Source organism: Loxodonta africana, chromosome 16, assembly GCF_030014295.1.
Source record: "Loxodonta africana isolate mLoxAfr1 chromosome 16, mLoxAfr1.hap2, whole genome shotgun sequence".
NCBI classification, from domain to species: domain Eukaryota; kingdom Metazoa; phylum Chordata; class Mammalia; order Proboscidea; family Elephantidae; genus Loxodonta; species Loxodonta africana.
The window spans coordinates 24,673,256-24,700,233 of NC_087357.1; the positions used below are offsets into that span (position 1 = coordinate 24,673,256).

Consider the following 26,978-nt stretch of genomic DNA (forward strand, 5'->3'; position numbering starts at 1 on the left):
TTTGTTTCTAATGCTTTTACGGCTACATAAAGCAGTGGTTCTCAAACTTGAGTGGACACGAGTAGTACCTGGAAGGCTTGTTAAAACCGATTGCTGAGTCCTATCCCTAGAGCTTAGATCCGGGAGGTGTGAGGTGGGGCTTGATGATTTGCACTGCTAATAAATTACCAGGAGATGCTGACGCTGCAGGTTCAGGGACTACATTTTGAGAACCAACTACTATTATAAAAAAAAACAAAAACTAGTATAAAGAGTGCATTAATCCCTGTCCCTCCAACTTCTTAGCATCGGTCGCCGAAGAAGGCACAAGCGATTATCTCTGCGGGAGCCCCTAGAAAAGGTCGACAGCACTCAGCCCTAACTGAACAATCCAACAGCTACCGTCTCCAAGCCGGAAGTGAGGTAAGACTAACCTACCTCCCGCGCCTGGCGCAGCCCAGGAACGCCATTTCCTTCTTACTAAATCCCGCCCACTAACGCGAGTAAGAGCCGGCCTCCCAATGGATGCCAGGAACCACGTGAGTCGAGCGACGTCTCGCGAGGGCTCGAAAATCTCGCGAGACATCACGCGCCTGTCTAGTCCTTCTTCCAGTGCCGGGGCTTGCTCCCCTCCCCCTCGCGGCCGACAGATTTCTTCTTTTCAAACCCAGTCGCCTTGTTGTCGACGCCGCGGAGATTTTCCCTGCTGCTGCCGCTACCACTGTACTCAATCGCCCCGACCCTTTCCCGCCGCCCCGCCCCGCTCCCGGCCCCACACAAGGTAACAAAACCAGTGAGGGAGGGAGTAAGGCCTCGCGGGGCCTCGGCTTGTTTGAGTTGAAGCGGAGGCCTGAAGCCGAGGGGGCCGCCGTGCTCGAAGGGCGGGGGCGCCGGCCAAAGTATTAGGAGCTACGGCCTCCTTTCCCACCCAGAGTTGGGCCCTGACCGGCCTTGGCGCGTCTGGGGCCTTCGGGCCGTGGCGGCGAACGTGGCTGCTCTGGACAACCCGTCGGGTGGGGTCGGGACGCGGGAGGCCGCTTTGGGACGCCCGCAGCCGTTCCGAGTAGGGCTGTTTGGGGATGTGCGGCGCCGGCACCTCTGGGCTCCGCTGAGTTCGTGTTTTTAGTTTCCCTGGAAGCCGATGTTTGAATTTGAGGTCTGAAATAATCGGCCAAGGTGTGGCGGGTTTGGGGTTGTTGGGTGATTTGAGAGGAGAGCAACCTGTCTGCTTTAACACCTTTAGAGCCTTTCCAGATTCCAGGCCGTCCTTGGGGAGGAATTTTAAGAAAGAGAAAGGTTCTGAAATATCTTTTATAAATCATTTATAAAGGGTTAATTTGTATCTTATTTTCAGGAGAATGAGTTAGCCCGGTTGGGTGAAAGGCACTTTCCTTAAAATGCTTAAAAGAAAGAATATTTGTGCTGTTTCTTTTTACTGAAGAAATGCATCGGCACTATTTAAGTAGGTGGAAGAATTTTGCTCTGGAGAAGAGCCTTTAAATAAACTCGTATTACTGGAATAGCTCAAGAAGAGAGTTATTAATGTAGTTAGTCCAAAGCCATTTGTAATGGGCTTTGGAAGTTTTCTTTGGTGCTTAAAAAAAATTTTTTTTTTGGTAGTATTTTCCAACAGGTTAGTATTTTTTGTTGTTTGTTTTGGGGTTTTTTTTGGAAGATACAATAACCCTGTTAACTGAGCTGAACACAGTACTTGCCATGTAAGAAAAGAAAATTAGAATTTTCTGTTTCACCTTTGTCTTATTTTTTGCAGTTTTTCTTACTGTATGAAATTTATCTGACATGTTTATAATCTTCAGAATCCATTGCCTTCAAGTTTGTGGTTTGGCTCACAACTTTGAACTAAAAGTAAAGGTAATGGTGATGAATTAAGCTACAGTGTTAATAAGGAGTTGGGAACAAAACTGGTAAAGATTAATTGTGACAGGGAAATTACATTTTATGAGTTTTTTTAATTTCATTTTTATGATCTTTATCTCTCCCACCCCCACCCCACCTATCCACCCTTCCCTCCCCCACCCCCAAGATGTCAGAGGATCTAGCAAAGCAGCTGGCAAGCTATAAAGCTCAACTCCAGCAAGTCGAAGCTGCATTATCTGGAAATGGAGAAAATGAAGATTTGCTAAAATTGAAAAAAGATTTACAGGTAAGTATGGAGGGACACTTTGAGTTACATTCCTTGTAGGGTATTTTTGTGTTTTTCAAATGGTTTATTACTTAAGATCCCTTGGTACCCAGAGCACTCTTTGGAGGGGGTACTCTCCATGTATCCATGTGTATATGCTCTTAGGCACATCTGGCTCAGAAGTAGAGTTGTTTCCTCTGTGTGTATGCATCAAAATGAGTGGATCAGCATTGTTCTTTGTTATGCAAATCTTGAATGCTCATATGATTTTTAAAATAAGAGTTGATTTTGGAAGTCTCGTTTTCAGGAGAGGAGGTACACATAACTTTACAATGGAAAGTGCATTGTTTTTTTTCTTTTTAAAAAAAAAGATCTGGCAAAGAATATTTAGTTAAAAAGATAATGAAGATTAAAAGAAAAAAGTATAGCCTGTCAAGATTCTTTTTAATGCCACAATAGTCTTTGAAAATGAAATAAGTGTGTGTGTTTCAAAGCTAATGAGTTATACCCAGTGTTGAAAACAAATTAGAAAAATAACTAAAGAGATACTTGTTTTCAGCATAAATGTTACATAGGCCAAGTTTTACAGTGTAGTCCTTGGCACTCAATTGAAATTAATGTGTTAGAAAGGAAATCTTAATGTGTTTTGTTTTTGTGGGTCAAGAAGAGTTCAATAGGTACAGAAGCTGCTTTTTTTTAAAACCCACAGTGGGGTTTCAAGACAAAAGTCGTGATAGTAAATAGCTGTTGTTTCTCACGTTGATTAAGAAAAACACGATATATTAATATTTGTAAATATTTATGACTTTTCATCTTAACAAATTTGAGGACTTCTTTAAAATCTGAACCTGATGTTAAAAAGTTTGAAATGATGTTTTATTTAGATCTTTCCTTATTGATTCACTACAAAACTTGGATCACCTTTGTCCTGTCTAAATAATTTTTCTCTGCCTTTCTCATCCCCTTATTCTTTAAAACAATTAATATTTTATATATATTGGAACTTCAAACAAATGAAACTTATTTGAAATAGGGTCCAGATTTGGGATTCTGAAAGAGCCTACCTGGGCATAATTAAGATGAGCTGAATATTTTCAGGTTCAAATTCTAGATTTTTGATAAACTTCCATATAGTTAGAATAGTTATTTATTTATTTAAAACACAGAATACATCTGGGAAAACTTCAGTATGAACAGGACCCCTCTTCAATATGTAGAAGTCAGGCCTGTGGATATCGAAGTGCCCAGTCAGTAAGAAAATGGTGTTTTGGAGGAACTTCTCCCACTCCCAGGCCCCTTAGTAAAAATAGCCCAACAGTTTGGTACCTGTCCAATCATTTGATTTGTACATGTGTTCGGTAAGTATATATCGAAGATGAAGAATATGCATTAAAGATAAAGAGACAGGCAAACTGACCACTTGTATATCTACTTATTTGCTGTAAAGCACCACCTTTCTGCATGCCTCAGAGATGTCCCAGCATGTCCCATCTGCCTTTACCAACTTAAAAGTAGCACTGAAGAAAATGAAACATTGTGTGCTGGTGTTGCATATATTGTTTCCTAGGCAGTGGGAGGAGGCCTGTGGTGGAACTGGTAGAAGGGAGAGTTAGGAATGGAAGTTGAAACAGCATTATGAGAACGTTTTAATATTTCTAGAATACATTATCATTAGAATCTGGGCAGAAATGCCTTACTATGACATGATCTGTAGTGGAAAATACTGTACAGGGAGAGAGACCATTGTGGTTGGCATTTTAGTAAGCACGTAAATGGCTTACCTAGGATTCAGTTAATAATGAGTTGGGAGTCATTTATCTGTAAAGTAGCCCTTTTTCTTTAGCCATTTAGGGCAGTGCTGTCCAGTAGAACTTTCTGTGATGATGGAAATATGTATCTGTGCTGTTCAAAACCATAGCTACTAGCCATGTGTGGCTATTGAATATTTAAAATGTGGCTAATGTGATTGAGGAATTTTGGTTTTCACTTTATTTAAGTAAATAGTCATATTGGATGGCACAGATTTAGAAGCTTAAGTTCTAACTCTTGAGATAGCAATAATAGAGAATGTTTTTACTGACTTGATCACAGTTTCTTTCCCTTTTACTCTGTCATGGAAAAAAAAAGTTTCATTTGGTTACTAAATATAGGTCTGTTTTGAATAAATACTACTCAAAGATGGAAGATATCCTCTAAGATTAGATGAGATTTTGAAAAGTAATTATTGTCTCCTTTGAGACTATAGTTACAGGCTGTATTTTGCCATAGGTTGTTCTCTTTTTTCTTCTCTGCTTTCTGGGCTATACTTTTTGCCATCGTTACAGTGAAACCTGTGAGAGCCGGAACTCCACGGGGCTGCCTTGTTTTTCCAGGTCTTACAAGTTTTCCACCTTTGACAGGGTTCAGTCATACCACTTTCTATCGCTATTAGTGGAAGATATTTGGTTTCCTTCTCTGACAGGTTTCTGCCTTACACAGGTTCCGGCTTTCACAGGCTTTGTTGTATTTAATTCTTCCTGTTATATTTGATGAAACGTCCGTTTAGACGTGGTTCTTAATCACTGAATTTGTGGCCTGCTTATTTTCATATTTTTCAACCATCATATGGTTTCTAGTTTTTGTTTCTCCTGCAGAATTATATCCTGGTTATGAATTGTTTGTCCTTTATTCGATTTAAGATAAAATGCCCTTTCTGCATTTTTTCAGTGACTTCCATTTACCGTAAAATTTCTGTATTTATCTTTCTGTGTACTGTCTTTTGAGTAGAATAAAGTTACTCAGCAGGCAGCACATCAATCTACTGAAATCCTAATGGCCTTTTTTCATGGAAAAAAAAAAAAAAAAAGGGTGTAGTAAAATCCAGGCTAGCTAGCTAACTAGCTCCCCAAGCAGGCTATGATAATCACAAGAATAGTGAATATATTAGGCTGTTTTGCTGAATAAACTGGTTCTAAAGGAGGCAGGGGTCAAGTCACTTGTCTCATATATTACAGTGGCTCTCTGCATCCCCGAAACGCCTTCCTTCAGTAAGCAGAGTGCTTGAGTGCACCCCCTTTGACCTGCTGATATGTAGATCACAACACCTGATGCTTCCTGGAATTGCCGATTACTGTAACTGCTGCCCATCTGTCAATGAAGGAGCAGTTTCAGAACTCAGACTTGGGGGAGGAAAAGTAATTAATGGTATGTACCTTCAAGAACCCCCTCATACATAAAATAGTTTTTCTTTCTGATACTTTGGTCCATGTGCACATGTGGAGAAAAAAATTTAGAAGGTCCTTTCATGGTTTGTTGCGGGGGGGGGAGTTTGTAAAACAGTGGCAAACTTTAATGGACACTAGGGGTATGGCGCAGTGGCTAAGAACTCGGCTGCTAACCAAAAGGTTGGCAGATCAGATCTACCAGCCTCTCCTTGGAAACCCTATGAGGCAGTTTTACTCTGTCCTGTAGGGTCTCCATGAGTTGGAATCACCTTGACAGCAATGAGTTTGGTTTGGTTTGGTTAGGAGTAAATGCTCTGAAATTAAAAAAAATAATAGGGTCATTTTAGTACAGGGCTCTGAAATTATAACACCCATAGCTTTTCAGGACCGTTTTCTTTCATTAAAATTGGTGTTTCCCTATTATGAAAATATAGTGGGAAGTTGTTCTATCCTAAGAGAAATAGAATTCTAAATCTGAGACATACAAATACAGAATTCATGTTCGTGCTTTACTAGTTCAATGACCTGCGGGAGGACATGGGATATACCTTGTGATTATAATCATAAGTGATTACATGGGCTCTCGAGTAAGGCTTACTGGATTACATTCCTGGCTCTAAAAGTGATTAACTGAAAACAAAACTGGATAATTTACTTTCTTTGTATATGGTCTATTTATTTGGAAGTTCTTTGCATTTGCAAAGCAGTGTCTAATTAAAAGCCACTGGGCAACTAATAAAACTCATTAGAGATATTTACTGAATTCTTACATCTGAATCTTCTAGTTAATACATCTGTTCCTTTTATTCACAAAACTGACTTTTCTCCAAGGGCTTAGTGCTTCTCTTTCCCACCGCCCCTTTCTTTTCCTTTTTATTTTCATTTTTTTTAAGGCTCAAATAATTTTTTTTCAGAAAGATTTAGAATTTTTAGGAGAGAAGTAATATTTAACTTTCTTGACTGCTGAGCCAGAATTATTATAAAACCTCAGTGGGAGCCAGAAGAAACTCAGTACAGGATTTAACTTTGCTAACCTTTCTCCCCAAACACACAATGTGGCGTTTTAAGGTGTTTTATATACAACATTTTAGTAGGGGTATGCAAGCTCTTAAATCAGATAAGATGATACATAGTATCAATCTTCATTAGAGTAAAAATATAGCAAATAGCAGAATATATCGGTTTCTACTAGTTCTCAAGTATTTTTAACCAACCTGACCAAACATCTTTGAATGAAACCAATAAGTGTAAGTCTGAAGTTGAAAAAAAAAAAATAAAAAAAATGGTCACACAGAGAAGCATTGCCTGCCTATGTGTGTTAAGCTTTTTATTTTTTCCATTTAAATGAAGCTGTGCTAATGCATTTAAGATTAAGGTATTGGAATATTTTAAATCTAACCTGGTAATTTGCTTACCTAAGTGGAAAAAGTTTTATAATGAATGGTTTCTTTTATATGTGCTGATTGTATTTTAGACGAAACCTGTATAAGCAGGTACATTTATTGCTACAATTAAGGGTGCTTCAAGTGTTTTGGTTTTGGGGGGAAAGGAGGGCCAGGATGGCTAGGCGTTTAATACTACTACCGAGTAATGCCCTGTAAAGCAGTACAGTTGCATGAAATATATGTGGCAGTGATGTACGTGATAAGTGATCTCAAATTTAGTTCAATCCCTCGTACTTGACCTTATTTCTCATCTTTAGAGAGATCTATTGAGCTCCAAAGGGCTCTTAGAAATAATGTATATGCTTAACTTTCTACCCTCTTTCCATTAGTGTTTGTGTTTCATTAAGTTGAAAGGCAATATCATAGTTAAGAGCACAGACTAGAGCCAGACTTTAAGTCCTAGCTCTACCACTTACTGGCTGTATAAAATACCTTATGTCAGTTTCTACTTGTGTAGAGCACTTACGAAGTGCTATATGGTGAGAGCTGTTGTCATAAAAAAAGAAAACTTATTCTTGAAAGTAGCTGACAATATACATTATGAAAATGTTATGTAATGTGTTTTGTTTTTCCTTTTTAGGAAGTTATAGAACTAACCAAAGACCTTCTTTCAACTCAACCTTCGGAAACTCTTGCAAGTTCAGACAGTTTTGCTTCTACACAGCCTACTCATTCATGGAAAGTAGGAGACAAGTGTATGGCAATCTGGAGTGAAGATGGACAGTAAGTGTAGAAAAAACCCTCTAACTATAACATGAAATAATAAAATACAATGGTAAGATGATTTTATTCAGTTTGAAACACCCTATTTTAATCTTTATAACTAATATGATTTATAGTGTCAGTTTGATTCTTGGGTGGTTACCATTAATACGTTAAATTTTTAGCTTTAGATTAAGTTTGGGAGAGGGAAATGATTTGTGTCCTAGAGGGAAGAAAGTGAAAATGGGAAAGTAAATGGGTATTTTCTAAAATAATCTAAATTCTTTTCTCCTCAAATTGAAAATTAAGCTATCTCATGCTTCTATGAAGCACATACATTGAAATCATTCCCATATCTTTTTCACAAAGATTAAAGCACACTCAGACATACAAGAGCCTTTCCTGGCAGTATGTTGATTAGAACTTTCTTTTTTTTTATTTTGGCACATGGCTAACTCCAACTACTCTCTTGAGTAGGTGATTACAGATGTTTCATTTTAGACACATGTAATAGTTGAATCACTGCAGTATAAGTCTTATAGGCTGAGTATTAAACCTTTACTCACCTGCTTACAGCCATGATATCTTTACAGGTGTTATGAAGCAGAGATTGAGGAGATAGATGAAGAAAATGGCACCGCTGCAATCACCTTTGCTGGCTATGGTAATGCTGAAGTGACTCCACTGTTGAACCTCAAGCCTGTAGAAGAAGGAAGGAAGGCAAAGGAGGACAGTGGCAACAAACCCATGTCGAAGTAAGTGATTTTGACTTAAGCATTTTAGATGTAATCTTCCCCGTTTGGGTAGTTGATGTCATCTGCAGAGACAATCTGTGCAGGCTGGATTGGGGTGAGAAAACTATAACGTTTACCATTGTTTTGAAGATTGATCAGCGATACATGGCCAACATTGTCTGAGTAGGGTATGCCTGGGTAAAGTGAAGACAGTTTGGTTCCCACTTAGGCATTCAATGAATATTTATTAAGAGGGTGCCATGTACCTGGCAGAGTCCTAGGTGGTGCATATGGTTAACGCACCTGGGATGCTAAGTGAAAGGTTAAGTGGTTCTGGTTCACCCAGAGGCACCTTGGAAGAAAGGTCTGGTGATATACTTCCAAAAAAATTAGCCATTGAAACCCCTATGAAGCACTTTCTACTCTGACAAATGGGTCACAATGAGTTGGAATCTACTCCATGGTATTTTTTTTTTTTTTTTTTAATGTATCTGGCACTAACCCAGGTGCTGGAACTACACCACAGTGAATAGACCAACTCAGGCCTTGCCCTGACTGAGGTTGTCGTTGAGAGGAGAAAATGCATAATTAAAGAAGCACTTACAATAAAGTGCGGAAGTTACGAAGGGGACATAACTGGTACTTTGAGGGGAACAAAGAAGAGGTACCTAAACTGCACTTTAATGATCAGGACAAGCTTTTTGAGAAAGTAAGAATAGTATCTACCTTACAGGGTTGTGAGGGTTAAATGACAGCATTAATAAAGTGTGTAGCACAGTTCTTGACATGCAGTAAGAGCTCAGTAAATGTTTGCTTTAAAAAAAAAAAATGGAGTCAGAGGTAACAGAAATAACTTGTGACAAAAACTTGGGCTGGGGAGGTGGTTTGACAAGAGAAGAGGTTAAGGAGGTAAAGTCCAGATCATAAAGGAGCTTGTAAGCCAGGAAGCATTTTACATAGAGGGGATATGATGTGATCACATGAGTTTTAGAATGATCACTGGGAGAGAGAAGGCAGCTACTGCTGTGATTCAGGCATAAGATGATGGTGGTCTGAACCTAGGGAGTGGCAATGAGGGTGGAGAAAAGTGTACAATTTTGGAAAGTATCTCAAGAGGTAGAATTAATAGTATTTTGGATAACTGCTGCATATTTGCCACAATTTGCTCTTCTGGATTTGGCAAGAGTTTTAAGTTGCTACATAACTATATTTGAATTCGGGAAAATTATATTGTCTGTTTAAATAACATTTACGCTTCCCAATAAGAAAATTAGATTGTAAAACAACGTACAATATCTGTTTTTAGTGTTTGACCTCTGTGTAATAAAGCCACACTTAGCTTCATGGTGGTGATTATATGGTAGAGGGGAGTCTAGATTTTATCGCTTCTCTTTTAAAGGCCTTTTTCATCATCCTTGTTTTAGTGAGAAGTCAGTGTTAAGTGAGCAGGATTTATTGTGACAAGGTTTAGGGTCTGACCCTATTTAGAATAAGACTTCTTGGAAAACTCAAGAGTGTTTTTGTTATTTCATAAGAATTGTTAGCAGTAATTGCCCTTTGTGCGGCTGCTCTCTTCCAGGCTAGGTGAAGTAGAGTTTTATCTGCATTCAGTCTTCTCTTTATATGTATTTATATAAATCTCTCTCTTTAGATTTCCAAATCCTGCTCACTATACTTGCTAACTATGTCCAGTTGGAAGCTGATAAAGGTTTAGACAGCCATTAGTGTTGAAACTCATCTTATTCCTAAACACAACTGGCTAAAGCTATGTAAAAGTCAAAACAATCAGCCTATCTGATTTACACGTGTAATAGATTACAGTTATGTTTGAAATCTTACAAGCATGTACGTACCGGTATTTTTTCAGTAGTGCTGGGTGATTCGCATTGGTTTTAATGAATTAGTGCTTTTACTCATGGAAGGAGTATGTGAGTTTTTTTTTTTTTGCACGGCTAGTATTTTCAGGGCTTGGAGCCCAGGTGGCGTAGTGGTGAAGAGCTCGGCTGCTAACCAAAAGATCAGCCGTTCAAATCCACCAAGCACTCCTGGGAAACACTATGGGGCAGTTCCACTCTGTCCTATAAGGTCACTGTGAGCCCACACAACAATATCTAAAAGGAAGTTATCTTTTAAATCTCAAAAGTTAAATTTTTATTTCTTCTACACAGAAAAGAAATGCTTGCCCAGCAGCGTGAATATAAAAAGAAGAAAGCTTTGAAAAAAGCACAGAGAATAAAAGAACTTGAGCAGGAAAGAGAGGACCAGAAGGTGAAATGGCAACAATTCAACAATAGAGCCTATTCTAAAAACAAAAAAGGCCAGGTTAGTAAATCGTTTCATCATACTTTGAATTTGAAAGCTGCAGCTGGCATTAATACAACTTTAAATTGAAAAAGGAGGCACATAAGTGTAAGAAAATATCATATGATAACCAGACTTGAATTCAAAATCCTCTTCAATCCTCAAATTTGGCTTATTGAAAAAAATCTCCATCAGCCACTGTCTCTGCAATATAAACAGTTTGAATTTACATGAGAAATTGAAAAAGGCTTACTAGGCTCTTTACGGAAACTTAAATTTGGAAAGTGATTTGCTACGTCACATACCATTTAGAGGCAGTGTGCTGAACTCTTTGCTGTATTAATGTGTCTAATGCTGATTGTCACTGGTAGATTTTATTTAAAAGAGCACTGAATGAGTTCCATCGGCATACTTTGCTTTCTAAGTGTATGTTGAATAGAAAGTATCCATAATATTCATATAGTTCAGAATAAGGGTAACCTGACTTTCACCCTAGTATAGTTCTCTTTTGTATCAAGAGAGCCCCTCCACTGATGGACATGGCTCTGGAAAGTAGTGCTTCCTTTTCATAAAGATGTTTTGTGACTAACGAAGGCTGAGGGGCTCTACAATTTAGACATCATAATAGGCCCTGTAGTAGACTTCGTTCGGTACAGCCAGAGTTCTGGTCATGCTAAAATGGATAATCATAGCTGAAGTTAGGATTTGAGTCTACAAAACTACTTAGATGCCTGAAGGTAAATATGAATGTTAGTGTGTAGTGATAACAGTTTGTCAGAGTGAATGGCTTCCAACATGATACCACTTCACCACTCATTTTTTACACTGAACAATGCAGCATACTTTTTTTTAAAAAAAAATACTGAAACCAGAGTATATTTTAACATAACTTAAAATTTGAATATTCTTTTTCTTTCTGAAACTAATCAGGAATGGTTTCTGTTTTATTTCCCTAGGTAAAGAGGAGTATTTTTGCTTCACCTGAGAGTGTAACTGGCAAAGTTGGAGTAGGAACTTGTGGAATTGCTGATAAACCTATGACACAGTATCAGGATACCTCTAAATACAACGTTAGGCATTTGATGCCTCAATAATCAGAAAAAACTGTTGGATTTCATCTCTGCAGGGCTTTACATTTACCTTTTTATCCTTATATTTTTCTAAAGGTAAATTATTTGTTAGATGAGTAAGGAAGAATACCGTTGTCGTCATTGACTTCAATAGAATGAAACTTGAAGAAACTGTATTTGATAACTGCTATTCATGTAACTTTTTTCATTACTACTACCACAGTTCCCTTAAAGTTTGTTGAATAAAGTGACTTTTCTAGATAAGACACTGCTTAAATAGAGCACCTAGAATTGTTGATCTTCCTAATGTCAGATCCCCATTCAACTGATGGTATACATACTTTTTTGTAAGGTTGTAACTTGGACTTTTCAGATCCTTTGAACTTGTTACATATTCTTGCAATTCATCAGAACTTCAAGGCAAAAACACCACCCTACTAAAGAGATCTTTTCTTTTTCCTTACCTTCAACTTAAACCAATTAAGCCTAAATATAGGTTAATTTGTAAATGGCAACAATTTGTTCTGAGGTTTTTCCTTCAAGAACTTGTTTCCTAATCCTATTAGGCCATCTCTAAAATTGATTCAGCTTTCATTCTTTTCATGAGTTTTGTGTAAGCAACCATGTTTAGGACCACCTTGCCTTTTCTAAGATTTTTTTTTTTGTTGTACATCTGCTTTTTTTTTTGGCTGTTGATTTTTCACTTATGGTAGTGGTACCATTTTTTGGATGTAATGTTTATATGGGAAAACAAAAAGCTAATGTATAGCCCTGTATACAGTGTAGATACTATTTTTGTAAAAAAAAAAAAAACCCCAAGGCTAAATTAATGAACAAGAGTACTGAATGTTTTCATCATTAAAAATCTACTGTATTTCTTGTGCATTAATATGACCATAATTTCCCTGTATATTATGTTCATGTAGTTGTTTGTAATTTTTGTTAACTAGATCAAGTTGTCAGCATTTGTTGGTGTAAGTGAACATCACAGTTATCCTGAGTTGAGTTTAAGCCAAATACATACATAGAAAAGGATCTTCCTATTGGAAGAACGGGATTTTTAGGATGTGTGTTAATTTCAGTTTTGTATGTTTAACTTTTATTAAATAAAGTGCTTTAAAAATCTCCAGGGTGTGTTAACCAAAGGTTGAACTCTTAAGTCATCAGTGTTGATAAAATGATTAAGCTGCTATGTACTTGCACACATCATTGCTACAGAAAATACTGAGTATGTAATACAGGTTTCAATAAATCATTGAGCATTCCTTCCTTTAGAATTAAATAGGATTCTAAAATACAAGCCAGTTTTATTTAAAGAGCTTGTGCTATGTTTGGAGGTGCTTGTAAACTTTTGGTGGAAGGGGAAAATAAAAGTTTGTATTTCATGAATTTCAAATTTTTTTGTAAAATGAAACTTAGGACAGTGATGAGAGGTAGAATTCCCCATCTCTCCCTGCCACCTCCCTCCCAACTGAGATCACAGTTCTTCTGTATAATCCATGGTCACAAGGTAGAGCATCTGGGATAGAAAGTTTAAATAAACAGTTTTTTAAACACAAGGCACAGACTAATTGAAAAAGGCCTACTTAGCCTGAAAACTTTCAAATAAAATAGATTGTTTTCATTACCATTGTAAAAAGCATTTTAAGATCATACTAATCAATAGTATTTAGGGTCGCTATGAGTTGGAATTGACTCGACGGCAACAGGGAATCAATAGTAGCCTTTAGGCCACATAAACAAGAGACTCAATCAGCCTGAGACCAGAAGAACTAGATGGTACCCAGCTACCACTGATCACTGCCCTGACAGGGAACACAACAGAGAATCCCTGGTGGAGCAGAACAGTGGGATGCAGATCTCAAATTGTTAAAAAACCAGGCTTAATGGTCTGACTGAGATTGGAGAGACCCTGATGGTCACGGTCCCTGGACCCTTTGTAAGCCCAAGATCGGAACCATTCCCGAAGCCAACTTTCCAGACAGGGATTGGGCCAGACTATAAGACAATGATACTTGGTGAGGAGTGAGCTTCTTGGCTCAAGTAGACACATGAGACTGTGGGCAACTCCTGTGAGGGAACAGGGGAACAGGAGCTGGTTGAATGGACATGGAGAATACAGGGTTGAGAGGAGGAATGTGCTCTCAGGAGAAGAGCAGCTAGGAGTACATAGCAAGGCATGTGTAACTGTGAGACTGAATTTGTAAATTTTCACCTAAAGCACAATAAATAAATTAGTAGCTTTTAAGGATTGCAAGGAAGATCCTTTGAACAGCAAAGGAAATTTAATTGTATGGCCACAGGAAATGGCTTCTGATGAGATTTACCTTGGTATGGCTGTCGGGATAGTGGTTCACCTGGTGTTTATGTAGGAAGGGCTATTGTAACTGACACTTCCTACTCCTTTGGCCCTGTGGGCCTTCCTTTCTGCACATTAACTTTCCTCATTGGTTTTGCAGTAGCAGAGAAAAAAAAAGTAAAAGACCATACCATAATAAAACATGTGTTTTGAAAACTGGAGGCCTATAGCGTGAGGTAAGTTAAGGATCCCTTGTCGCAAAGACTTAGATGTGGCCTTCAGGAAAACAGTGTCAGGATGGTCATCTGGACTGTAAAAGGGTCTTTGGGGACATAAGACTACCTATCAGTGTGCTGAATTTGAGAAGATGCTTAATGAAAAGTATGTCTATACACTAAATGTGAAGCTTGGTGGCTTTAAGTTTTGTTAAAATTTTATTTTTTCCTTCTGTGTCAAGAAGCTTCACTTGAAGCTCTGAAACTGACAGACTGAAATATTAAATACTGATTTATGGCCCTAAATTGCTGTGGTTACATGTATCTTCTCAAAGGTTGACATTTCACTTTGTTGTTCACCTTCAAGGAACAGTCCTAACATCCCCAAAATTAGTAAACAATTTTAATTTTAGTAGTAATTACAGATAACGCTGTTTTAATTAATGTGTAGAGGCGCAGTGGAGTACAGTGAAGAGTAAGGATGACTAACTCCTCTTTGCCTCAATTTTTTTCAGCTATAAAATGGAAATACTGTTCCATAGGTTGTAAGAATTTGTGCTTAACAGAAACTGGTTCATGGAAAACACTATAGAAGTGTTTGCTATTACTATGTAGAATGGTAATAGTTATCTTTTTTCCTTAATAATTTACATAACAATGGATAATTGCACCATTGCTTATGATTTGAGGCCCCAATTACAATTGTATTCCTGAAGTGTTACCAAATTACCAGAGATATAACATTAAATCCAGTAAAGGTTTCAGTTAATGTTTGTATCAGAATATCCTAGGGCATGGTTCTGAACAGGAAGGGGGTGCAAATTATAATAAAATTACCCCAATGCTTGTTTGAAAAAAGGAATTCCTGTGTCTGGGTCCCATCCTACCCAAGACCTATCCCTGGGCCAAGGCGCGTCTATCTTTGACAACCACCGCCAGTGATTCTGATGCACATACCTGGTGAAGAACCGTATTTTAGGTTAAATGTAAAAGCAGTTTGATTTTTGAAGTGGCAGTTTCATTAGCCCAATTATGAAGACTAGGCATCAAGCCAAAATGAACTGCATCAGTTAACAACTCATTTTAAAAAGTGCTTGTTTTTATCACGAAGGATGTGTATGTTCTCATGATGCAGTTTTAATGCTGAGTGTCTGCCTTGAAAATAGCAAGGGAAAACCATCAGGTAATACAAAGGAAAACTACATTTGTGAATTGCTAAGCATGTGTACAGATTATGAAAAGGAAAAAAAAAAAGCTAGGAATTCAGCCAAAAAGTATTTTTAAAGTTTTGATTTGACTTTATGCCTCAATTATGGATGTTAATTGGAATATAAAAGAAAACCTATTAAAACCAACAAGATTTTATGTTAAAATCTTTAGAGGGTTCATTAAGTATCTCCTCAATCTATTGAATATATTATACTATGAAGCAACCAATTAGTATAAATGGTAATTTACAAGTTCAACAGTAAATGTAAATATTCTTTATATCTAGGATTTTTGAGTTGCAAGTTAAACTGAATTTTTACTGCAGTGGAGAGGAAGAGCATAGGCAAAGTAACAGGTAATGACAGTTTAAACAAAAACAAGTAATTCAATCCCTTTATCCCATCTATATCTGAATATATATATTCCTATAAGACATCTTAAGAGGCTCAAAAACCAATATTGTAGATGGGACGTTCTAAGAACTTTTTGTTTTGGCCTAGACAAAAGTAAGTCTAGTAAAAGAAAACTTAAGATGAGGATGTTAGATTTGTGAAGATTTTCATTTGCCCTTTTAGCTTATGTATAGAGAATAGGTTGCTCTTTTGTGGTCTTGAGTGGGATAAAGCAGATGGACAGGTGAACTAGCGAAAATGCCAAATTTTGGATACACTCAATCTTTCAGCTCTCGGGCAATAAACACTGGCAATTTACTTCCACCAAGCACCTTACCAATTCCCTTTTAGGAAACCAGTACAGACTTAAAACCAAAAATGAACCAAACCCGCTGCTGTGGAGTCTATTCCGACTCATAGCAACCCTATAGCACAGAGTAGAACTGCCCCACAGGGTTTCCAAGGAGCACCTGGTGGATCCGAACTGAACTTTTTTAGCAGCCAAACTCTTCACCACTTCGCCAACAGGGTTTCCAGTACAGACTTAAGTCACTAGTATTTATTTAAGTTGTAATCTGTCCCCCCATTTAGTCTTTTTTAAGAGCATAACTAAAAGGAGCCCTAGTTACACTTCATTACGAGAAAGGTTGGTTTTAGAGGTACTTACAGCCCAAATTTATGGTTCTTATTTTGTTGGCTCATGATTTTCCTTCCTTGGTGAAAATGGACGTGCATTTGCTTTTTCCCCTTTCAAGCCCTGTGCTAGACTTTAGCAAGATGCAGTGAACTTCTGACCAGAAAAAGAATTAGGCTTGGAGGAAACACTGACTGCATCCTGGGAGAACTAGAGTTGAAGCCTAAGATCTATGGTAACCGTCCAACTGGTCATTGCTCAGAAGCAGCAGGAAGGAAGTATCCCTTTGGTTCTTTAGCCTGGAATTTTTCCTCAAAAACATGTTAATTTAGAAACAGTTGACCTCAAATTTACATTATTTTTGCATACATTTTAAATTGTTTTAGGGCTTTCACTGTGGACTTTTACAAAATTCTATTCTGTGCCCTGGTGTCATTTATTCATGAATAATACTATTTTAAAAATCTAAAATATCCCAGTCATTGCCCTAGCAATTAAGACTGTTTAAGCATTCCCTCACGACTAAGAACAAAGTAGTTCACAGTACTTTAAAAGAGCTTCCTTTTAAGCCATTTGCCCTAATAATTTATGATTTCACAGAAAGGCAAAACCAGAACCATGAAGTTGTTAGCCAGTACATATATTCTGAACTACACGGTCTGTTTAAGGGAGTCAGACATACTCCACAAGAAAACCAGTCTCCTATTAGATCTGGTATACGAGCCAAGAAGATGGCTGCTGGAATCCGCCCCCGTTTCTTTTTGGCAAGGCCAGCACCAAATACTGAAACTAGGGCACTCGATTATTAGGTAGTCATTACTATCAGTGTGTAATAATGTTCTCAAACTCAAGTTATGCAGTCCTTTTTAAAAAAGAGCACATAATCACTGAAACTGGTAATAATATCAATCTTACTATAAAGACTTTATTTTAAAAATTCTATACGACATCAAAATTGGCTTCTTACAAAGTATAACCTGCCATGGAATTTTGTTAAAATGAACTAATATATATTTAGAAATAGCCCTTTTAATCAGACAAAGAAATACCTCTTAACTTCCTTTTGGTGCTACAAGTTCCTAGATTTGGGGAAAGGGTAATTTATATATATCACCTTTAGTCCTTGCAACCTTCCAAGATAGAGGTAGTGTTTTTAACAATTTTTTTAGAAGGAAACAGGCCAAATTAAGAAATTAAGTAACTTCTGTTTGGAGTGTAGCCAATGTCAGAACTGGGATTTAAATCTGATCAAAAACCCTTGTTCTTCCCACCTTATCCTGGTTTTGGTAGGTACGCTGGGTTAGTTTGACAATTTGAGGTGGAGGGATAACACAAAAACGGGAAAACACTGTTGCTTCTTTAAGTGAAAGAAAACAACACACACAAACATCATTCTCCATGAGGCTAAACAATTTCAGGAGGCAGTGTGGTCTTAGGTTAGGAGCTTTGCAATCCTGCTTTGCAATGCTAAAAGTGGTCATTGCCATGTGGATTAGAAAAGGCATTCTACAGGGTTCTCATACCTATTCTAACCAGGAACTGCAGGTCATAATAGCGATTATCAGAATCCTTCCCTGGTGGCACAATGGTTAAGCAGCTGAGCACTTAACCACTAAGCCACCACAGCTCCTCAATATAAATATCTTTTATAGACATTTTACATTTCCGGTACCTTAAGGCAGGTTAGTGGGGACTAATTGGAAACAGACTTGAAAAGTATTTGAATAGTGTAGCCAAAGGGATTCCCTAAAAAGTTATTTGGAGAACAGAAAATGAGAATGACAGACAGCTTTGCATCTAACGTGAAGCAGTTAAGATTATCAGATACTACACCATCTGCAGTCAGATTGTGAGGAGTCATCAGTAGGCTTGGCACCTGTTTAAACTGTGGAACAGAAAATAGAAATGATCATTCAAGCTGCCAGTAATTCCTGACTGCTGAGGTATCAACACAGGCATTCATAAGGCAGTTGCCGCTCAAGGTGTGGATTCTCATCCGTAATTTTTTCCTTCACAGAGAAGGGTGGTACAAAAAGCACTCGGGTATTCTTCTTTCACAATTTTTATTTCTTGCAGTTAACTGTTGTATCTTCAAAGTCGATTTGTCTTTTAAAAAATTAATACTCCTTACTCATGGTACAATCCACCCCCCGCCCACCCTCCTCAAGGAAAACAAACCCAGGGAAGGAGTAATTTCGGGGGCAGCTGAAATACGTACTGTAGTTTTGCAACAAAGGCTTTCCAGCCCACCACCTTGTACATATACAACAAAATGGCAGCACCTCTCAAGTTCACCTGAATGAAGTCCCGAATTTCAACCCTAGGCAAAATGACATAAGCGAATGCCATGGGAATAACAAAATGAAAGCTTAGTCATCAGCTTCTATTTAATTTCCATGGTAGTTGGCACAGTCTTCAAACCATGTCTCACTTGGGAAAGTCAAAATTAAGCAAATATATAGAGCAACATTTTGATCTGGCCAGGAGTAATTTTAAATGAAACCAGAAATAATTTACCTGGGCCAGATAAATGAATTTGTCATGTTTTTCATTAAGTCTCCAGCCAGCACCTGAAGTAGCAGGTTTAATGATGGGCTTCTAAAAGCATGCAGTTTTTCACACCCATCTACTTCAAAGAATTCTTCTGCTCAAACATAGCACAATCAATAATAAAATATTTCTGGAAGCACAGGAAGAGCACAAGAACAGGTAAGTAAATGCTGAGGCCTTACGTACGGTACACTTCATAGACAGAAGCAGCTAATGCTGTTAAAGTGCTACTTACAAAGGATAGTCTAACATTAACACACAACTCAACTGCACTGCTAAATATGGTTGTCTTTATTTTCTTTTTCCTTGCCCAGCCCTACCTAAAACATAAAATAAAACTACAGGACTGAAATTAACAACCCATTAAAATCAGCAATAAGTTATGAAAGTCATAAAGCTTTTTTTTTTTTTTTTTAAGTAATTAGGGTAGTTAAATTATTTAAAGTATACAAAGTTCAAACAGCCAGGGGTAAGGTCTCCAGGAATGCTCCCTGTGGTAAGGAAGAGGGCAAGAGGGGAACCTTGGAGTTTAAAAGACAGAGGGAACACACGACATCAAAGTGCAGGCTAGAAATTTCACTTTTAAGAAAATAACATTTCTGAAAATATTCATAACAGCAACAATAGCACCTGCACAGTGGAATTTTGAGGAAGGAGAGAGACTGCCTGCAGGAACATGGAAGCAAATCTTTACACTAAAATAAGACAAGTGCTGAACTTAACTATGTTAACTATGATAGCCTACTATAGATACCAGATGGTTAAAAGCTGGTAAAGGGTAATGATTCTAAAAGAAAACAAAAACATTAGCATTGACCTTTTTTCTACCTAGCCCAGACCTCATTCATTTTGTGCACTATAAAGAGTGAGGTGTGAGGTGTTTTATCATTATCAAATGCTGCATCAAAATAGATGATTTTTTCCCATGTGTTTTTCCACTATAAAAGACATCTATGTTTTTTATGGACAAGCTTTTAAAAAGATGTCATTTTGGTTTCAACATATACAAACAGTTATCAAAATCTGAAATAAAAATGCTGCCGTGGCTCAGACCTTGGCCTGCTTATCTGCGTGCAAAATCCTTCTGGCCCACGCAGACACAGAGGCACGTGGAGCTTTTTCCTTCTGGCCCCCCAATCCATACTCACGGGCCTTGTATGGTGGAGGCTGTCACGCACTGACTGCCTCCCTGCTGCCCAGGGGCCTAGAGGCGGCTGGCAAGCTGGCGGTTTGGTGCCCTAGTGCTAACAATGCAGGATAAGGTTAGCCTGCTTAGCATGGAATCCAACAGAAAGCTGAGCTGCGTGATGATCCCTCTCAACAGGCTTCATGGGAATCTCTCCTTTAGCAGAGCATGAAATGAGTTTGTTTTTTTTTTTTTTTTAAAGTATTGATCATCCACAGGCTTCATGATAATCTGTCCCAGGCTGAGTAACAATAGCTCTTCAGCTATCCAGGATTAATGCCTGATTTCATCTTGTCATTACTACAGGTTTGATTTTATTTGTTTTTAGGACCATAAAGCTCAGGAAGGGTTCATAACCCATCCTTAAAACGTGTCTACTCTGTGTAGTATGAGCAAACTAGAAAAGAAAGAGAGGATGGGATTTCCAATGTCCTCTTTTAAATCAACTAAATCAAATCAAAGAAATTTCTCACAAGTTTTCTGCTGCCATTAGAAATTGTGATTTTCCAATATGAGTATTACAAGTATTTATTCAGCTGGGGAGGCTCTGCTCCACTTTTTGCTATGTATTTGCTTAAATACAGGTCTTTTGAGACCCTTTTGTTCAAGTATAGTTTTGTTTTAAAGAGGAGACTGCATCATGAACCCAATTTAAGAGATTGTTTGGATTGAATTGGCCCAGTGAATATTTTGCCCTGCACTGTTATGTCATGCTGGGTTCTAGGAAGTGAACGAAATTTTGACACTGGCACTGGAGTAACCCTCGTCACTCCCAATACTCTGCAGGCTGCTGTGGTCATCAATGTCACTGATGCTGGTGGTACTGATATTGTCCACTTCTCCATGGGAGAACTCTGTGCTTTCAACATCCACTTCAATCTCCTCTGCCAAAGAGAAAAAAGGAAGAACATTAGTAATATGTGGTATATGCAAACCTTCAAAAAATAACGGGGCATGAGGAAAAAAATCATAAAATAATTATTACATATACAAGCTTATTATTGGTGATCTCTGCAGACAAAGAACTAAAGGTGAAGACACAGGGATATTTTTTGGAAAGGTGAATATGTGGTTGTCTCAGTCATCTAGTGCTGCTATAACACAAATACCACAAGGGGACAGCTTTAATAAAGAGAAATTTATTCTCTCACAGTCTAGGAGGCTGGAAGTCCAAATTCAGGGCGCTAGCTCCAGAGGAAGCCTCTCTCTCTGTCAGCTCTGGGGGAAGGTCCTTGTCGTCAATATTCCCCTAACCTAGGGGCTTCTCAGTGCAGGAACCCCGGGTTCAAAGGACGTGCTCTGCTCTTGGCACTGCTTTCTTGGTGGTATGAGGTCCCCTGTATTTGTCCCGCTTTTCTATCTCAAAAGAGATTAACTCAACACACAACCTAATCTTACAGACTGAGTCTTGCCTCATTAGCATAACTGCCTCTAACCCTGCCTCATTAACATCATAGAGGCAGGATTTACAACACATAGGGAAATCATATCAGATGACAAAATGATGGACAATCACACAATATAGGGAATCATGGCCTAGCCAAGTTAACACATTTTTGGGGGACACAATTCAATCCATGACATTGGTATATTATGGTGATTTCAATTTAGGGAGCAAGTTTACTAAACCCTGTGATGCCAGTTCGTCTGGACCTCCCACTAATAAAATCACTTAGCCTATTTGAGAATTAGTGCTTAATATTAAAAGATTCCAACCCCAACTGGTTAAATAACATCTGTTTTGCACCAAACCAGAATCTAATTCTCAATCCTGTTTATTAATAAAGATTGCCTTAAAGGGGAAAAAACATAAACTTAATATAGGTGAATTTGAATATTTATCTATGCAGACCTTTGGTGGTGTCATTCTATAGATAATTCTACAGACTTCTAGGATTCATCATAAAGATCTCTGACTATTCAGTAACCAAAATAAACCAGTCATTACAAAGACTCAGAGATTTGTCTTCAAGTCACTGTAATTTTCTTACATTAAACATAGCTTAAAGTAAGGGCCTGAGGCTTTAAAATCTCTGAATTATAGTGAGACCTGTAGTAAAGACTATAATAAAGGCATTTTGGTGGTGGTATTTAACTTTTACTTCAAAAGCCAAGCATTATAAACCAAAACCCAAAACCACTGCCATCAAGTCAATTCTGACTCATAGCGACCCTACAGGACAAAGTAGAACTTGCTCCACAGGGTTTCCAAGGAGCAGTTGCAGATTCGAACTGTCAATTTTTTGGTTAACAGCTGAGCTCTTAACCACAGTGCCGCCAGGGCTCCAGCATAATAACGCAACCAAACCCAGTGCCGTCGAGTCGATTCCGACTCATAGCGACCCTATAGGACAGAGTAGAACTGCCCCATAGAGTTTCCAAGCCAGCATAATAAAGAAACCCTAAATATATACATGATCCAGCTATCAGTGGGTACCTTAAAACCTTAATGGTTAAATATTACACACATAATCACCAAAAACCAAACCCACTGCCACTGAGTTGATTCCAACTCACAGCAACAACCCTACGGGACAGAACAGAACTGCCCCATAATGTTTCCAAGGAGCAAGTGGTGGATTTGAATTGCCAACCTTTTGGTTAGTAGCCAAACACTTAAACCACTGTGCCACCAGGGCTCCATATAATCACCTATATGAAAGCAAACCATATTTTAAAAACAAAAGGCAACTGAAAAATGTTTCCCCCACAGCAGCTAGAACAAACTCAGGATTTTTTAATTCTCTTAAGAAAGACTATCTGCAAGCCTGATGTTTCCTATTTGGCACTGACTTTAAGGGCTCACACTGATCACAACTGCTTCAGGAAAAGTGGACTCTTGCTAAGCCCAAGAAGACACAGTAAAATTATTTCAAAGTATAATTTTTCAAAAGGGCTCGTTGCTTCAAAAGTTTTAGAGATCTGCTTTTAAAATGCGGGTGGCTGGCCAAACAAGCTATATAAATAATCCTAAGAATTCATAACTATTTGCTCTATATCCATAATGCTTCATAGGCCATTCAGTGTTTCCTAGCACCACAGACACTCATCCAACCTACAACTGGAAAATAAAATCAAGACACCCTGTCCAACAACACATGCTAAACTCAATCAAATCAAAGTAAAAAGAAAGACTGCTCTAGCCAGATGGGCTAGAAATGTTAATAAAAGTCCCTTGTAACAATGGGAAAAAGGCACTGCCAGATAAGAACAAGAATGGTACTCAGGTGCTAGCAAAAAATAAAAAATGAGAGCTATAATAGAAAGAAGATATACCCTCTCTGAAATCTGGAGGTGGGGGGTGGGAGGTGCTCGTAAGCAGTAGAGAGGAGTACAACTAAGATCCGCCTCCTAATTGAGGGTTATTTCTGTCACACTTCACTGTCACTCATACAGGGAGCATGTCCTTAAAATTTCTGCTGCTGTCTTGGGTAGATTTTATTCTTCAAAACAGGGTGCCACAATCATAACACAGTTTATAATGTTCTACATCCTAATTTAGTGAGTAGCATCTGGGGTCTTAAAAGCTTGGGAGCAGCCATCTAATATACACATTGGTCTCTACTCAACTGGAGCAAAAGAGAACTAAGGAAACCAAAGACTCAAAGAAGAAAATGGTTCACAGGGCTAAAAGCCCACACACACCATGACTTCTTCTAGCCTGAGACCAGAAGAAATAGATGGTGCCTGGCTATCATTACCGACCATCTGACCAGGGACATAATAGAAGGTCCTGGATAGAATGAGAGAAAAATGTAGAACAAAATTCAAATTCCTAAAAAAGGTCAGGCTTACTGGACAGATAGAAACTAGAGGAACCCCCGAGACTATCACCCTAAGATACCTTTGAACTTGGGAAGTTGGAACTAAAGCTATGACTCCTGGAGGTCACCTTTCAGCCAAATAATAGATTGGCTTATAACATAAATAGTATCACTGGTGAGTAATGTGCTCACTTAAACAATCAAGTATATGAAACTAAACAGTCAACATTTACCCAAAGCAAAGATGAGAAGGCAAAGAGGGGGAGGGAAGCTAGATTGATGAAAACAGAACAGAATGTAAATAATGAGAAAGCTGACACAATGTGGAAACTTAACTAATGTCATAGAACCATTTGTATAAAAATTGTTAAATGGGAACCTAATTTGCTGTGTAAACTTTCTCCTGAAACACAATATTGAAAAAAGAAAAAGCGCCATAAAAAAATTAACTCTTGTGTAACGAAAAAAAACAAAAACAAAGACTTCCAGAGTTGTATTAAAGGGGATTAAAAACCAATTTGAAGGATTCCTACTGACTAATTATGGGACAGCTTGAGCATTAAAAAGAATAATGATAGCAATGGATGGGAACACATTTGATACATTAAAACATATGAGGTCATAAGGTATTAAAAAAACAACCAAACAAAAACCTTATCACACGGTTGCTAAGGTACCAAAACTCATTATTCAGAATATCCATAAAGCAAAAAAAAAAATCAAACATTTATCTCATCTTTCCTGAATTGGACATTACTTCTGGGTATCCCAAAAGTTGGTAAGGAAATGATCTTCTTTATAGAAGGAAAACAGTTAATAAACGCAAGAATGACAGAATTTTTAAAAATCACTGTAATACCTAATGAAATGATCGGGGCAATGATCAGCAATGACTTCTGAAACCATTAAGTGAAAGGCTGACAGAGAACTTTACATAAATGTATGAAAATAACATTACCTAAACCCACTGATCAATCTCAACATCACTAAAAGTAGGACAACCAGACATAATGATGCAATATGAAGTACACAGCACTACCTATGAAGCACTCTTGCTCCAAAAAAGAACCTTAATTCAATCAAGCCTCCAGATCTATCTTTCTTTCTACAGGGAATAAGAGGGACAGAAGAACATGTTAAATGACACCAAGAGGATTCAATCAGCCAAATCTATAAAGTGGGAAATTCTGTAAGAAAGATGACCCAGGTTTCCATTTTCTAAAACAAATAAATGGCAAGGAAGAAAAGGTAGGGGAAGAAAAACTTCTAGATTAAAAGTGACTTAAAAGTCATATTAAACAAATGCAGTGTGTGGACGTTGTTTGGATCCTGATTCAAACATACCAATGGTAAAAAGCCATTTTTGAGACAACAGGAAAAAATCTATCAGAGACTAAGTATTAAAACCCCTTGTCATCACATCTATTCTGACTCATAGTGACCCCACAGAACAGAGGAAAAATGCATGAGAGGGTTTCCAAGGGTGTAATCTTTATGTAAGCAGAGCACCACATCCTTCTCCCATGGAGTGGCTGGTGGGTTCTAACCGCTAACCTTTTGGTTAGCAGCCTAGCTTAACCACTGTGCCACCAGGGCTCAGAGTGGGTATTAAACAAACAAAAACAAAAAACCAACCCACTGCCATGGAGTTTATCCTGACTCACAGTGATGCCACAGGACAGAGAACAACTGTCCCATAAGGTTTCCAAAGCTGTAAATCTTTACGGAAGCATACTGCCAGATCTTTCTCCCACAGAGCAGCTGGTGGGATGCAACCATTGACCTTTTTGTTTGCAGCAAGTGCTTTAACCACTGAGACACCAGGGCTCCTTAGACTAGGTATTCCAAAGAACCAAAACCAAACCCCTTGCCATCAAGTTGGTTCCAACTCAAAGCAATCCTACAGGACAGAGCAGAACTGCTCCATAAGGTTTCCAAGGAGTGGCTGGTGGTTTAAACTGCTGACCTTTTGGTTAGCTGCCGAGCTCTTAACCACTGTGACACCAGGGCTCCTTAGACTAGGTATTAAAAAAAAACCTGCTGCCATCGAGTTGATTCCGACTCATAGCGACCCTGTAAGACAGAGCAGAACTGCCCTGTAGGGTTTCCATGGGGTGCCTGGTGGATTGAGCTGCCGATCTTTTGGTTCGCAGCAGTAGTTCTTAACCACTACGCACCAGGGTTTCCAGACAAGGTATTAAAAAAAAAAAATTGATGCTATTAAATAACATTAGTTTATTGCACAACATGGTGAATGTAATTAATGTCACAGAACTGTAAACTTAAAAATGGTTAAAATGGCAAATGTTTTGTTATACATATTTTACCACAATCAAATTTAAAAAAGGATAATGTAAGAAGACAAAAAGGATTAGCTGATTTTATTAATTTTTTGAGGTTTTATAATGGTACTATACTTTTAAAGTCCTATTTATCAAAGATACATACTGAAGTATTTAGGGGAAAACGATAATGTTACCTGGGATTTACTTTAAACACTCCAGAAAAAATATTCAAGGTAACATTGGTAGAAGATAGATGAAACAAGAATGACAGAATGTTGACAACTGTTCAAACTGGATAATGGGTATATGGGAATCCATTCTATTCTCTCTACTTTTGTGTGTGTTTGAATTTCTCTAATAAAAAGTTAAAACAACAAAAAAATCAGTCTTAAAAAGGAAGTGTCACTAATCTAATATTTTACAATCCTGATGATCTAAATGAGCTCTATTTTCCCAAATGTAAAGCTTAAAATTACCAGAAATCACCTTCGCAATCTATTTTATTGTGGTATGAGGCCTGATGTGGCGGGAGCTATAGATAAAACAGATGAGTAAAATTCTGAACCACCACTCGTCTGCCAGTTTGTTGTACTGTGGTGACTTGCACGTTGCTGTGATGCTGGAAGCGAAGCCACCGGTATTTCAAATACCAGCAGGTTCACCCACGGTGGACAAGTTTCAGCAAAGCTTCCACACTAAGACAAACTGGGAAAAAGGGCCTGGAGATCTACTCCTGAAAAAAACTGACCAGTGAAAATCTTATGGATAGCAGGGCAACATTGTCTGATATAGTGACAGCTGGAAGATAAGCCCCTCAGGTTGGAAGGCACTCAACATAAGACTGGGGAAGAGGTGCCTTCTCAAAGT

At 38.1% G+C, this 26,978-nt stretch overlaps 2 protein-coding genes across 4 annotated transcripts in view; one reads left to right on the plus strand and one right to left on the minus strand.

Moving 5' to 3' along the window:
- Positions 1 to 567: 567 nt before the first annotated feature.
- SMNDC1 (survival motor neuron domain containing 1) lies at positions 568 to 12,702 on the plus strand. 2 transcript variants are annotated; one of them, XM_010588996.3, is made up of 6 exons: positions 568 to 760; positions 2,024 to 2,143; positions 7,351 to 7,493; positions 8,066 to 8,227; positions 10,375 to 10,528; positions 11,464 to 12,702. In XM_010588996.3, the coding sequence occupies exons 2-6, from the start codon at positions 2,024 to 2,026 to the stop codon at positions 11,599 to 11,601; spliced, it is 717 nt and encodes a 238-aa protein (XP_010587298.1). In that variant the 5' UTR covers positions 568 to 760; the 3' UTR covers positions 11,602 to 12,702. The 2 variants fall into 2 exon arrangements, with proteins under 2 accessions (XP_010587298.1, XP_003409171.2); XM_003409123.4 differs by lacking the exon at positions 568 to 760 and adding an exon at positions 771 to 1,851.
- A 6,442-nt stretch (positions 12,703 to 19,144) lies between these two features.
- MXI1 (MAX interactor 1, dimerization protein) overlaps positions 19,145 to 26,978 on the minus strand; it is a 101,359-nt gene continuing 93,525 nt past the window's right edge. For both annotated transcript variants that reach the window (XM_003409124.4, XM_064269337.1), the window contains exon 6: positions 19,145 to 20,946. In XM_003409124.4, the coding sequence (XP_003409172.2) occupies positions 20,783 to 20,946 (164 nt within the window). In that variant the 3' untranslated portion in view covers positions 19,145 to 20,782. The remainder of the gene's footprint in view (positions 20,947 to 26,978) is intronic.

Excerpts from the sequence above, each read along its gene's own strand:
- SMNDC1 (XM_003409123.4), top strand. The coding sequence starts at position 1,780 with ATGTTTATAATCTTCAGAATCCATTGCCTTCAAGTTTGTGGTTTGGCT. Across the intron at positions 8,228-10,374 it reads GGCAACAAACCCATGTCGAA|AAAAGAAATGCTTGCCCAGC; the intron begins GTAAGTGATTTT and ends TCTTCTACACAG. Across the intron at positions 10,529-11,463 it reads CTAAAAACAAAAAAGGCCAG|GTAAAGAGGAGTATTTTTGC; the intron begins GTTAGTAAATCG and ends TTATTTCCCTAG.